The sequence below is a fragment of the Diabrotica undecimpunctata genome, chromosome 3 (assembly GCF_040954645.1).
Source record: "Diabrotica undecimpunctata isolate CICGRU chromosome 3, icDiaUnde3, whole genome shotgun sequence".
In the NCBI taxonomy this organism is placed as follows: Eukaryota; Metazoa; Arthropoda; class Insecta; order Coleoptera; family Chrysomelidae; genus Diabrotica; species Diabrotica undecimpunctata.
In genome coordinates, this window is record NC_092805.1 from 169776851 (window position 1) to 169791096 (window position 14246).

A 14246-nucleotide genomic window follows, 5' to 3' on the forward strand; every position below is an offset into this window, starting at 1 on the left:
TCCAGTAAAAGTGAGGAAATATGCTGGTGTTCCACAGAGATAGCTAGATTTGGAGCTTTACAAACGATCAGACAGTAACAGTATAAAACCAACACATGGCTTTCATACCAAACAAACTAATTTACAGAACACAGAAACTGAATCAAAGAGATCAGGGAATTTCTTCTTGTCTTAAATACAGTCCATCTAATTTACTTACCGTTGCACGTCATTATCATTGACAGAGATCGAAGTTGACATAATTACCAAAGTATAAAAAAATCCTAAATTCATTTTAAATCAAATAGGTCACATAATTATTGCAAAAGTGGATTATACAACAACACAAATTAATATTTAATGTAAATAAATAGAAACAAAACAGAGTTAAAAAATAATCTTGTTAAAAATAATTTGGGCCGCTTTTCATTACTTATTAACATTAGTCAACACCACAACTGTCAAATAAGTGTTACCAATTTATGCCAAAATATCACCTTCGTTCGATTACAGTTACAGTGTGTTCCGAACAAATGTTCTTCATAAAAACGCTTTATAATGCATTTATACAAATTAAATGAAACATATTATTGTGTATTTTTTTAAGTTAACATTAATAGAAATCTTTAAATATTATTTCTACGCGTATATAATAAAATATATCTAGTGGCTGTAATGCCAAAGTGTGTACTCGGCAAAGTGATTCTAAAAAAGAACACACCTATCGCCTAAATATTTCGTGTTGGTATCATGTGACCTCACGGGCTATGACGCGGATGACGTGCAACGGTAAGTAAATTAGATGAAGTATATACAAAATTAACGAGAAAACCGTCGTCAACCGAGAAATTCTCAATTCGACAAATGTATGTCAAGAAAAACAGAACACTCTTTTTACTTTTCTTTAATTTACGTAATTTACTTTGTTCAGAACCAATTTTGATAATTTTTAACCCCGATTTACCGATTGATATATTATATGCAGATGTCAGCATCAAAGAAGTGGGAGTTGTACTGAAACAAAATGATGAAAATGGATATAGTAAGCCAGCGGCATGTTTTTCCAATAAATTAACAGAAAATCTAAAGAAAAAAAAGACAAAATACTTATAATGTTTAGAAATAAAAGAAGCTGTAAAATATTGGCAACATTTGTTTCTTGAAAAAGAGTTCTTATTATACTCAGATCACAAACCTTTAAACAAAATTTAAACATAAAAGCTAAAACTGATGAAGAATTGGTAGACTTCACATTCTACTTATCTAAATATATCAACGCTCAAATCATGTATATGCCACCAAACCAGATGTCGTGTACTTAAAGAAGTTGTTTTTTTTATATATGTATTTAAACATTTACTACAAAATGTGTGTAAGTTTCCACCAAATTTCGTCTAGTTAATGGTTATTGTCAGACCTTTCCGCGTGCCTTAAGGGCGTTTTCTTATCTCCAAACAAAGGTCAAAGCTTTCATCATTCCTTACTCCCATACTCGCGGCGAAATAACAAATTTCGGTCACGTCCGAAAAACGCGTACTATCAACACGAAACACCATACAAATCTCACGAAAATTTCAAAACGGTAACCTTGCATTTTTTTTCCCGGCCTTGTACGGTGCCAGTTAACGTTTTTTTTGCTTTCTGTAAGAGCCGGACCTCAGTCACAACTAATTCGAATGTGTATAAGATTGTTGTGAGTTGTCATTCCTTTGCTAAAGAGGAAATCCTGGATTATATATATATATACATATATATATATATATATATATATATATATATATATATATATATATATATATATATATATATATATATACACATTTCACGTTTCTATATGAAGATCAACTCTCTATAAAAATCGATTTTTATGTTTTTTTGAGCATTGTTACGAAATTAGGAAACTCGAAACATTGGAGTATCCGGATATCCTCAAGTATAGTATTTGAGTGCTTAATAATAATCGAATAAAATACGTTACATTATGGATGTGGTCAATGACATTACTTTTTCAATTGCGGTTTGCATTTCGTAAGAATTTCTGTAAACTGCGATTATGTGGAGGTGTTCCTAAAAAACTGATACGACTCTTAGTAAGATTTGATCATTTTGAGCAGTGTATTTGATTGATCTGACATTATATAATATTTATTATGACAGACAAATATTAAAATAAACAAACAACAAACAATTGATTGCATACGTTAATTCATAAATTGTAATAATCATTAACGTCTAAATTTTGATATTATCTTGAATTCCTGCATTTTGTAAAGAGTATATAAATGATAGTTTTTACATAAAATAAGGTTGTTGTTATTAGTTTTATTATTATTAAGGAATAAAACAAACGACTTTACTCAACAATATATTAAAGCAAGAATGGTAACCAAATTAAAAGATAGCTGGGCACTATCAGAGGCAGCAAAACATTTTAACATAAGCAGAACTACAGTTTTTCTGTTAATAAAAAATGGAGGAAACAAGAAACTCTCGAAAGAAAGCGATAGTCTGGAAAGGATGGACCAAAACTATACTAAATTTTGGTATGTAAAAATAAAATTAATATTGTGTAATATCTTCATCAGAATTGATAACAGCTTGTAGTCTTCGGTCCATCTGCGTGAAAGGAACTATGAAATTGTCTTCTTCAGAGAGCTCTTCCCAAACCTGTTGTATACCGTGCCACAGCTCTTCAGCATTTTGACGTATAACATTACGCCGATACAACCGTTTTATAATAACCCCCTACACATTCTCGATTGGGTTTAAATCTGGACTGTAGGTGAGCCAAAAACAAAATTCTTTAATATCTCAATCATTAACATGCATTGCCCAACAGAAGAACATGGCATGAAAATAAAAGATTTCTACGAACTGCTAGAAGAAGTATACGACAGCTCAAGAAGAAACGACATCAAGATCGTACTAGGAGATATGAATGCTCAAATAGGCAAAGAACTTTTCTTAGGAACCATTGGTAAAAATTCACTCCATCAAAATACCAATGAAAATGGAGAATTACTTATCAACTTTGCCAGTAGAAAAAACATGATTATAAGTTCGACTTTTTTCCCACACCCCGACATACACAAAGCGACATGGGTTATGCATGGAGGAACAACCGCCAACCAAATTGATCATTTCTTGATAGACAAACGGGCCGCAACAAGCATACAAGATGTGCAAAGTCGAAGAGGAGCATGCTGCGGATCTGACCATATCCTAGTACAGATAAAATACAGATGCAGAATTCAGAGAAACAGGAGGGAAAGACAGGAACAAAGAGCAGAACCGCTAGATATACAAAAATGGAAACAACAAGATGTCAAACAGAACTCTGAGAGAGAAATAACACAAACACTGACAGACACAGGCAGTCTAGACACCGAACAACATTGGGAAGAAATCAAAACAAAAGTTATTGACGCAGCAAGAAAAATCATAGGCAAGAAAAAGAAAAATACAAAAAGGGAATGGTTCAATGACGAGTGTAATAAGGCCATACAGAAAAGAAATATATGGAAAGAAGAACCAGAGAAAGAAGGGCAAGTTACCAAGATGCAAGACGGAGGGCCGATAAAATATGCCGAACAGAGAAAAGAAAATACGAAAACGGCAATATACAGAAAATGGAAGAAAATCTTCAAAGCAACAATATAAGACAGGCGTTTAAAGCAAATATAAGTCTTGATTGCTTCTGTTGTGGTGTAAGAGCTTGCTTTTTGCTGCAGTTCGCTACCTAAGACGCAATGCTTTAATTCTGTGCCAAGTTGTTGTCTTTCTTCCCGGAAACTGTGACATAATTCTTGCAGTTTCCGCATCTTCAAAAGGATTCTCTTTTAATCTCTTGGTATTATATTAAATAATTGGTACCTTCAAATAGGTAAACTTTAGACACAATTACATACAGCGAGTAATAACCTGTTAGCAAGATACAAATATTAAAATACTACTCCCCAAATCGGGACCGTTGCCTATTTATAACCTATTCCTGGAATTAAAAACGACTCGGGTTTTTCTTTTTCTGTATGCAATACGATGCCTGATATGGAACAAAAACCGTCTTCAACATATTGCACTATGTTTTTATATAATTTAACTTTAAATAATTGTTTAATAAAGTAAAAATTATATAAAACTATAAAAATACAGTCTGAGAAACAATAAAGCAGCAAATTTTAGAATGTCAACGTCATTTGACAGCCACTTGTCATTTGAGTTTTAGATATTATTTGTTTAATAGTCAGTATAAATATCCCACACGTCCATTAATAGTTTGCTGCAGGTTTTCTATCGGATATTATCATTCCCCTTAAGTTATTGCCACAAGATAAACAGTAGATGAGGTAATTTGTAATACCTGTAAACTATTATAACGTCAATTCGCATTCTGAGATAGAACACGTAAAAAATCAATAAAACTCATAATGCTAATTTAAAAGTGAGCGGTAATTAACATATGTTGGGTTTACTGACTCTGCGTCACTGAACTTGTGCTTATAATATTTCTGAAAAAATGTGCAAAGCAATAGAATTTTGAGTTTTGTCATCCTATTTGTTAAAAAATTATTTTTTGAAAATTATCAACATTTAAATACTCAATTTATATTTAAATGGGAATAAGCCACAATTAAAGGTTAAAATTTACTAATGTTTGTATTTTGAGAACGATTTCCGAAGTGGAAATTGAAACGTCAATAAACGTATTTTAACCTTTAATTGTGGCTTATTCCCATTTAAATATAAATTAATTTAAAATGCCACAAGAAAATAGCTTCAGAACAATATTTAAATACTCATTGATTTATTGGATTTTAGCTGTAAATAGCAGTTTTTGGGAAACTATTCATGACTCATTTGTCTTGATTTATTTTACAAATGTCGAAGCCCAAATACGAACGCCAAAGCTTAATGCATCATATTGGCTTGTTGCATTCAAATTATGGTTTAAAAATTATCAAATAAATTTTCAAAAAGGTGAACACCGTTGGTGTTTGAGTAAAGTAGCTGCTGAGTTAAGTGCCAGTAAAAGTTACATATTTTACATAAAGAAAGGCTGCCAAGAACAATCAAAATCGCGAAGACGTTTCAAACAAGGTGTAAAAATATTCTGAAGAAGCATACGAACAATTCGAAGCTTCTGATGGCAAATATGGATATAGCTCAGTAAATGAATGAGACTCATTCAATTTAGAGACTGAGGAAACTATTCGAAGGTTTATAAAGAGGAAAACGGTAAAATTAGACACAACATAGTCGTGATCTTCAAGATCCAGAATCCAGAATCGAACTTCAACAACAAACTGGGAATATTAGCAGATGGTAAGCTGGGTCATTAGTCTGATTTATAACCAAACAAAAGTATGGAACTCTAGTGGCTGCAGACACAGCACCAATCTCTTGTCTGCAACGACAAATACTGAAATTGGAAAATGACTGGTTGCCTAGATGGGTTTAGTGAAAATTCCAAAAATTTGTGAAAAGCTATATAACTAAGAACCCATGTAGAAATTTGGACTACAAAGTCTTTATACGTCTCGGAAGGTATCTGCATCAATGGCACCCCATTACCCTTTAGGAGAGCTTGGGATTAAACAGTACAAAAATATTTAAATTATGTTCTGGGTTTGGATATACTTCCAACTTTAACCAATATGCAGGAGAAGAAGATTGATGAAGAAGAGTGAAGAGTCTCTAACGTAACTACAAAAAGCGTTGTACTGTATCTAATGGGGAATTTAGTATATAAAGTACGCTTATACTGCCACACACTGGGGCTAGCAGACACACCTCTATGTAGAAAGTTAAAACGAGGATGGAGCTACTATTACGATCTGGAAAGACAAAAGAAATATGTAAATGTTTTCTAGTTAACACGGTAATGAAATGGTCGAAGCGTCTTGTGAAATTGTCCAATCAAATAGGAGCTTACTCTAATACTCTTAGGAAAGGCGTCAAGTGGTTTAAAAAATTGGGATTTGAACTGGTATTAATTACATCTATTTACAATTATATACTCTAACAAATAACGTGGTTAAAAACGAGATAGTGAAACATTTGGTTATTTACAGTGAAAGCACAGCAACACGATGGAAAATACCAATCACCATCAGCTTGACAGAAAGCTTAATAATAATGGAAGTAAACTCCAAACGACAAACTATATGCCAAAATTATTACAAAAAAACGACCGTCAGTATGCTATGAACAAAACTAAAAAAGGTAGATAGATCCCTGTTACAAGGAATATTTTGTATGTATACAAATAACGTTTTTATTAGTTATTCCACATCTTTTCTTGTGTATAAACACAATCTTATATTTTAATAAGTATTATCTGGCATTTGTAAATGCATGTGTTTTAATAATATGAACCACATTTGTTAGATTCCATAAATTGCACAAACTCTGTATAGAGCCCATACTTTTTACGCCTCTATGGTCCAGTTCCATGGATATCTACTATGTAAGCACCAACCGCTCGATACATATTAAATTATCGGTAAAACACAGCCCGTTAGTACAAAACTTGTGTTTATCTCATTGGACCAACGTGGCCTGTGGAACCAACATGTTTCCCTGCCACATTGGATCAATGTGGCAGGGAATGTTTTAATATTTATTTTTGAAGTTTATATTTCAGAATTACGTGTCAAGATGACTATATTTTGTGAAAATTAAAACTAGTCTTGTATTTTATGTTATGTTATAATTGGGGCAGTAAATAAATAGTTGCCAAAGTAATGATCCAATAAATAAAATAGTTTACTTTTAATCTTAAACATTTCATTTTAAAATCTGAAGATGGCTCGCATTCCTGTTGCTAAAATGTCAATAATGAAGAATTTATTTGACAATATTGTGTAGTTCATTCCCAATAAATAAATTTATAGAAAAAAATTCAAAGGTTAATAAATATTTATAATGCTACACCACAAATGTTTAAATTTATTCTTAAAAATGCTGAAAACAACTTCATATCTTTGAGTAGCACACTACAATTTTTTATTTCTATTATTTTGGTGAATTATATATTTTTTCAAAATTGTAAAAATCAAAACTTACGTTATCAGGGACAAAATTTTTATTTTCCATTTTTCCTCAATGAACGAACATGAAGAAAAACCAAAAAAATTATTTAAAAAAAAAGAAGCTATGTAGAACAATCCCCTAATAACAATCCACTTCACACCACTCTCTTCGCGCTCTTTACTGTTCGTCTGTACGAGACTAGAAATCCACTTGCGAAGACCGCAACTTGGTTACTGTTCTAACGCAGCATCTCGGCCACATTTTCTTTCATAAGTTTTCTGGCGGTCGCAGGAGATCGAGCGCATTCGGCCGAAAGCACGAGCTTTGTTGCAGGATGGTGTTTTCCGCGGTGGTGCCAAATCTACTATTTTTTAATTAAAGTGAAATAAATACATATTGTAATTTATTCACGGTATTTTTGTAGATTGTTGATTTCGGATTAATTCATAATTTTTCATAAATAAATTCATTTTCATAAATAAAATCAACTACGTAATTGTTACTAAATTACTAAAATAACAAACGGACCTTTATAATTCTCCAACATACAATGATTAGTAAAGTTGTGGTTACGGCTAATTAAAAATCCGATAAATCAAAAAATCTAATCTTTACTGGATTAGAACTCCAGTTCAGGGAAATTCTAAACCTAATTATTTAATTCAAATCTATTGACAATTAATAATTCGTAAACAATAACTCGGGAATAAAAAAATATGGAAGCCTTTATTGTAAACAAAAAACAAAACGGCACTGTTGTAGCGTTATAACTGCTACATTGCCTGCTTTCTTTCTTATGTTAATATATTTCGTTAATTCTATTCTCCAATTTCCATATCTTCTGTCATAATTCATATTCTTCTATATCCTCCATTGTATCTCTTATTTTTCTATATATTTTCTCAGATATAGATTGTATCAGAATTATGTCGTTACTTAATTGATTCATTATTCTCTTTTCATTTTTACTGGTATTTGGTATAAAAACCAGTTGGCGTCCAAATCTATCTTCTTTATATATATATATATATATATATATATATATATATATATATATATATATATATATATATATTTCAGTATCTACCTTTCCTATTTTCTTAATAATCATCATTTTTATCTTTTACTCAAGTTTCTAAAGAATGAATTTTATTTTCATCTCTATTTTTGTTACTTTGGAACGAGAGGTGCCATCTTTATTCTCTGTTTAGTTTAATGCTATTGACATTGTCATTGCATTGTTGGTTAACTGTCTGTCAAAGACTCCTTTTTGTTGACATTTCCCCCTTCCCGTTCGATACAAAAGTCGATATAATGGCTTATATTTATAAAAATGTCGATTTTCTTCACGACTTCTGTAAAAGTATAATAACCAATTGTTGTGTCGTCTCCTGATTAGGAGTCAACCTCCGGGATACATTTCTCAGGTGCGGGTCAAATTCTATTAACATCCAGAAGACCAACCGGCCTGAGAATGGCACTACCATTCCGATAGGAGAGTTGACTCCGGGACAAGAAAATCCACAGCTAACAACATGGCTTGCTAACAATCATAGCAGAAAAGACCAGGATAAAACCTAGGATTTGGTGACAAACATTTTTCTTTACTATAATGTAACACTGTAGCAAGAAGTCGAATAATTTTTATTTAAATTCAATATAATATTTAAACATGTATTTTTCTGTCATTTTTTTTTAATATTTTAATAAACATGTGTTAATTTAACTGTGTATTGTTTCTTCTTTTTACTTGTTTGTGTGTGTTGCTCCAGAGTAGGCCATATTCACGTCCTGAGTGAGCTAGCCAGGGAGTGTTTCGTATAACGTCTAATGTAGCAATTTTGCAATTGATACATTAGGGGTTATGACGTTAAAAATTGGTCCCAACGGGAAACGATTTGTCGCTCCAACGTTGTTAGTGATGTTAGTCGGGTTGTAGCAGAAAACTAAGGTTTGCGGTTACAAGTTGACAACAGCAGCTCAACGTTGGGATGTTACAAATTGAGCCTCGAAGGGTTACAAATTGCCACCCAATGAATATTCGTTGGCACGTCATAGATTGACGTCCAATGAATGTTCGTTGGAACGTTACAAATTGGCGCCCAACGTTACACTGTAGTTTACCAAATTATATTCACACTGTGTTTATCAAGATTTAACTTATAAAAGATTATATGATGATATGACTCTGGTAAAGTGAAGTTTGTGAATAGACCTGAATTTATTTCACGATTAATATAATATTATTTTCTATATATATTTGTAAATTAATATAACTACTTGTGGTAGTGAAGCTTCCTTCACTAACGAAATCGAACAATATTTGGTGATGATCGAAGAACAAGTGGTGATTTTTCCTTAATAAAGTTACCAGGTCGACTTTCACTTTCGTCTGTCCACTGTCCCTTTTTCTAAGCCCATTGAAATCCATTTATTTAAAGAAGAGTCTTAAATTTTATTGGGAAAAGTATGTGCGTGTCCAATTGGACGCTTTTCAATTTACCTCGCAGTTCAAAGGGATGCAAGTTGTATACAATTTCAATTTATTAACCTGCGATAGAAATCATGTTGTGCTTTTAGGAGTTAGCAGAAAGAAATTTAAAACTGAAAACGCTTGGATCCCAGTAGCGTACCAGTAATATATTGCAGGAAAATTAAAAAGAAAAAAATTAGAAATTAACAAAACGTTGCAATATAAATATTGATTGAAGATGATTATAAGAAAAACGCGATAATCTTCAATTATGATGAAAAACGATGAAAATACACAATATGGTTCTGACGGTTAATATGAGAAAAAGTACTTCTGTAGGCACCTAAGACGGTCGTTTGACATAAGGAACGCAGTATGAGAGATATTTGGGCAAGGTGGCATGCATGTTTCTATGGTTTTAAGAATAAGCCATTAGATTTTTGCTCTGATGTGGACGAGGTTTCATATGACAGTATATACCTGAATAAAAATAAAAATTCAAGCAATGTAGCAATCTATGATGTAATAACTATGAAAGGAAAGTTTTTTGTATTAAAAAGTAAAAGGAAAAAATTCCAGTGGTTGGCTTTAGACCATAGTTTAAAAAAAAGTTTTTTTTTGTATTACTGGTAATTGATTAACTCAAAAGGTCAACAAAAACAGCCGAGGATTAATATTAAATAGGACCATGATCTTTACTTAAGATTAAATGATACAAATATCTTCAAATTTTCTGGAAAATGGATTTCCAGATCTTTTGGAAGAGGCACCTCGTGGAATTAGCAGACGTTTGTGGCCAATGATCCTTCGTCTTCGTCGTATTACTACCAGAATGCTGGTTATAATTGTGAATAATGGTTTTACAGATCGTGGAATAGTACGGTGATTTCAACAGCAACCTTCTGGATGTTAGTGTGTACGTGTGTAGTGATATTTGTAATTGCAGTTTCACACAATATTACCAATTAATTTTACTGGCTGATTTTTGATTTATTACCAAAAAAATTAATATTTGACACCTCTAAAATGATTATTAAATCATTTTATTTCATTCGTTCATTGGGTTTTAATCCGCTGAATTTTTATACGTAGACCTGTGACAACGATTCGGCAACATCGCGGGCTTACCGATGACAGCTTGCACTTGTTATGTGCTCCGGATCTTGAAACGATCATTACGTACCGATACCGGATCGAAATTTTATGCACAACGAGATAACATCTATCGAATAATGATTACCACGATTAGATGGCTGCCTATTTTGAATAGTTTTCCATAACGGAATCTCGTACAACTCGGCCCTCTTTGATATTAATTTTTATGACTGACATTCTGAAGTTGTTAACGCTTGTGCTCCAATTTTTTTTGTAATTTTAATGCCCAAGCAACAAAACGGTATTTTTATACAGGTTATATTAAAAAAGAGGTGACCACAATTGTTGTACACTCAAAAAGAGGTAATGGGACATAAAAACTGTGGCCCAGGTAATTTTAAACACGTGACAACATTTTATTATTCCCGCAGAAAAAATCCAAATAAAGTGGCGCCAAATTTAAATATTTAAATTTTTTAAAATTTAGACAGGAAATTTAATATTATTGAATTATAATATTAGTTTTCGTATGTAATTATAGATACTGCTTAGTTTATCAATATCTGTTTTTTTTAATTTGATAAATTGATATTTATTTATGGATACAATTTCTAAGAATTCTCTTTTATTTAATAGGATTTCATGTCTTAATATCTTGGTTTCATTGAAATTAAATGAATGATTCTTATTAATTGCATGATCTATCAATGCACATGTATTTTTATTATTTCTGAGGTCACTTTTATGTGATGTTATAATGCCTATTAGATTTCTAGATGTGTGTCCGATGTATGATTTATCACAATTTTCGTATGGTATTCTATAAACTACATTGGAGCTCTCCATAATGCTAATAGGTGATTTAGTTTTTGTATACAATGATGCCAATGTTTTAATATTTTTAGTTGCAATTTTAATCTGAGAATAGTTAGCAAAGACTTCAGTTAGGTTGGATGTTAATGTAATTATCAACAACGAAAAATATAATAAACAGAAATGAGTGTCTTTTTGACATAAATCAAACAACAAAGTAATTATTATCAATAATTTAATTATAGAATTTTTGTCAGACACATGCATAGCTTTATAAATCTGGTACTCGTTCATTTAAACTTTCATGAGCGTGTATAGGGTTAGACTTGTACCCTTTGTTTATCCTATATGTAACAATACCTTATCCGTGGTCCAGTATTTTTTGTCTGTTAAAATAAATGTCTTGACGGACCCCTAGACGAGAAGCGAGTGTCCTTAGATGAGAAGCGAGTGTCCTTGTATTTTCCTTCGACGTGTTCTTCTATTAATTATTCGTCTATTTCGTTTTAGAGATCTCGCTGTGTATTTGTCTGAGAGAAATAATCTGTACTTATGTGTATGTATATACTTTCTTAAGGAATATATTATAACCTTTCGAGACTGGCTGAATGACGAAAGTCTATGCCACAAAAAAAATATCAATCATGATTCCTAAAATTAAATAAAATTAAAACATTGTAATTGCATATATACTTTTAATAAGTTCAGTTTAATATTTTATGAAGTTTAAAATTTAATGGATTAACCTCATGTTGTAAGTTTTTGTACTTATTTTATACAATGTTTTTTCATTTTAATTTCATTGTTTCATCCTATTGTCCAAAAGATCCTTGATTGTTACCAAATAATCGCTTCCCAAAAAATAACAGTTACATTAATCTGGCTACCATCCCATATTGGTATCACAGGCAACGAACTTGCAGACAGCCATGCAAAACTTGCCTCAACATCATCTGATAATACGGTTAATATACAAATTAGTAAAGATTTAAAATCTCACATTAAGAAACGAGCAAGAACCCGATGGCAACAACACTGGGACACCAATAACTCAGCATTACATCATATCCAACAGTTAGTCGATAGCCCCCTTGATTTGATCTCTGCCAGTATGTCCAGACGAGATGCTATTGTAACACGAAGACTTCGAATAGGACATACAAGATTAACACACGGATACCTGATGTCATCCAGCAACCGACCCACTTGTGAAACCTGTCAATCACATCTAACAGTTAACCATATTCTCACCGAATGTCATCAATATTCAGCAAAAAGACTATTTTATTGCCTTAAAAGTGATTTAAAAGACATACTCAATAACTTGGATCAAATAACCTCAAGTCTAAAATTCCTCAGAGACGTTCAGTTATATTATAAAATATGATTTTGATTGTATTCTAACAATATGTACTCTATAACATATTCTTGTAATTTATTGTAACAGTTTTACATTTGTAACCGTTTTCGTGTAAGTGGCCTTTGTTGCCGAGCACGTTAATTTTCAATAAAAAAAAATTGTATTTACTGATAAAATAATTATAACCATATTTTAGCATATACTGAAAAAGTAAATAAATTTTGTAAATGGAGAGACCAAACTGACACTGCAAATTCTAGGTGAAGTCTGATATAACTTTTGTAGAGTTTTAAAAACAATTACAGTGGTACCTCGACATACGAATGTAATTCGGTCCGTAATCTTGCTCGTATATTGAAGCAATTTTCCCCATTGAAATTAACTGAAATGTTATTAATCCGTTCCAGTCCCCAAAAAAACACGTTAGTTGTTTTTGTTAAGTATTTTTAAATAAGAAACATGTATTGAAAAGAAGAAACATTTATTTATAAGTAACAAAAAATACATAGATCTTCTGTAAAAACATAAGAAAAAGTGAAGTGCTTACGGAAGCGCTTAATTTTCGTCAGTGGTCTTCGCTTTTTTCGTCACACTTTGCTCATTTTCATCTGCAGATCGTTTAAAAAAACTGTCCAAGGAGGTTTGTTTCTTCCTCCCTTTCAGAATATGGCGGAAATGTGTTAGGCAAGTTTCGTTGAAAAACACCGATGCACGACCAGTTGTAACTTTTTCGGGGTGATTTTTATCCACGAATTCTGCAACTGTCTCCCACATTCCCATGTTGTCCTTTACATTTCTTCCAATTTTGGCTCCTCTTCAAAACTAATTTTTTGTTGAACCACCGTATGCTGCTACAAATGAGTTCGTCTAACTCCTCGGTTGTCAGCTCCTGAGATTGTTCCTTGACAAGTTCGTTCACATCTCTTTCGACCATCTCCAGAACCATGGATTTTCCAAGACAAACAATCTCATCTACCACTGACACTTCGGGTTCCAGTCCTTCGCAGGCCCTTTCATCTACAGCCTCAGGCCACAGCTTCTTCCATGGTTAAGGTCCTTGTTGTAACACCTAGCCAGGCCTGCTCAATAATTCTTAGGCATTGTACTATGTTAAATTGCTCCTTCCAGAACTCCCGACGGTAAGGTTTGTGTTCTACGTCACCTCAAAGCTGCGCCGAAAAATGTGCTTGGTATACAACTTCTTAAAATTAGAAATCACTTGCTAATCCATGGGCTGCAAGACAGGAGTGGTGTTGATTGGTAGGTAGAGAATCTTTATAAACTTGATGTCTTGGAGTAAATCATCTTCAAGATTTGGTGGGTAAGAAGGTGCATTATCGAGGACAAGAGGGATTTGCATGGGTAGGTTGTTTTGCTGTAGATATTTTGTAACAGAAGGGGTTTACGCACTCCACAGAGAATTTCCTGGTGACGCACGCCTTTAGATTTGCCCTCCACATAACTGGCAGTTTTTTTTAATCTTATGTGACTTAA

At 32.5% G+C, this 14246-nt stretch overlaps 2 protein-coding genes across 2 annotated transcripts in view; one reads left to right on the forward strand and one right to left on the reverse strand.

Annotated features, from left to right (window-relative positions):
- Positions 1 to 7248, reverse strand: part of LOC140437796 (uncharacterized) — a 48495-nt gene extending 41247 nt beyond the window's left edge. The window contains exon 1 of the mRNA XM_072527541.1: positions 7045 to 7248. Coding sequence (XP_072383642.1) covers positions 7045 to 7074 — 30 coding nt within the window. The 5' untranslated portion in view covers positions 7075 to 7248. The remainder of the gene's footprint in view (positions 1 to 7044) is intronic.
- The window catches only part of nudC (nuclear distribution C, dynein complex regulator), a 287264-nt gene that overhangs the window by 48475 nt on the left and 224543 nt on the right, over positions 1 to 14246 (forward strand). The gene's annotated exons all lie outside the window — the stretch shown is intronic.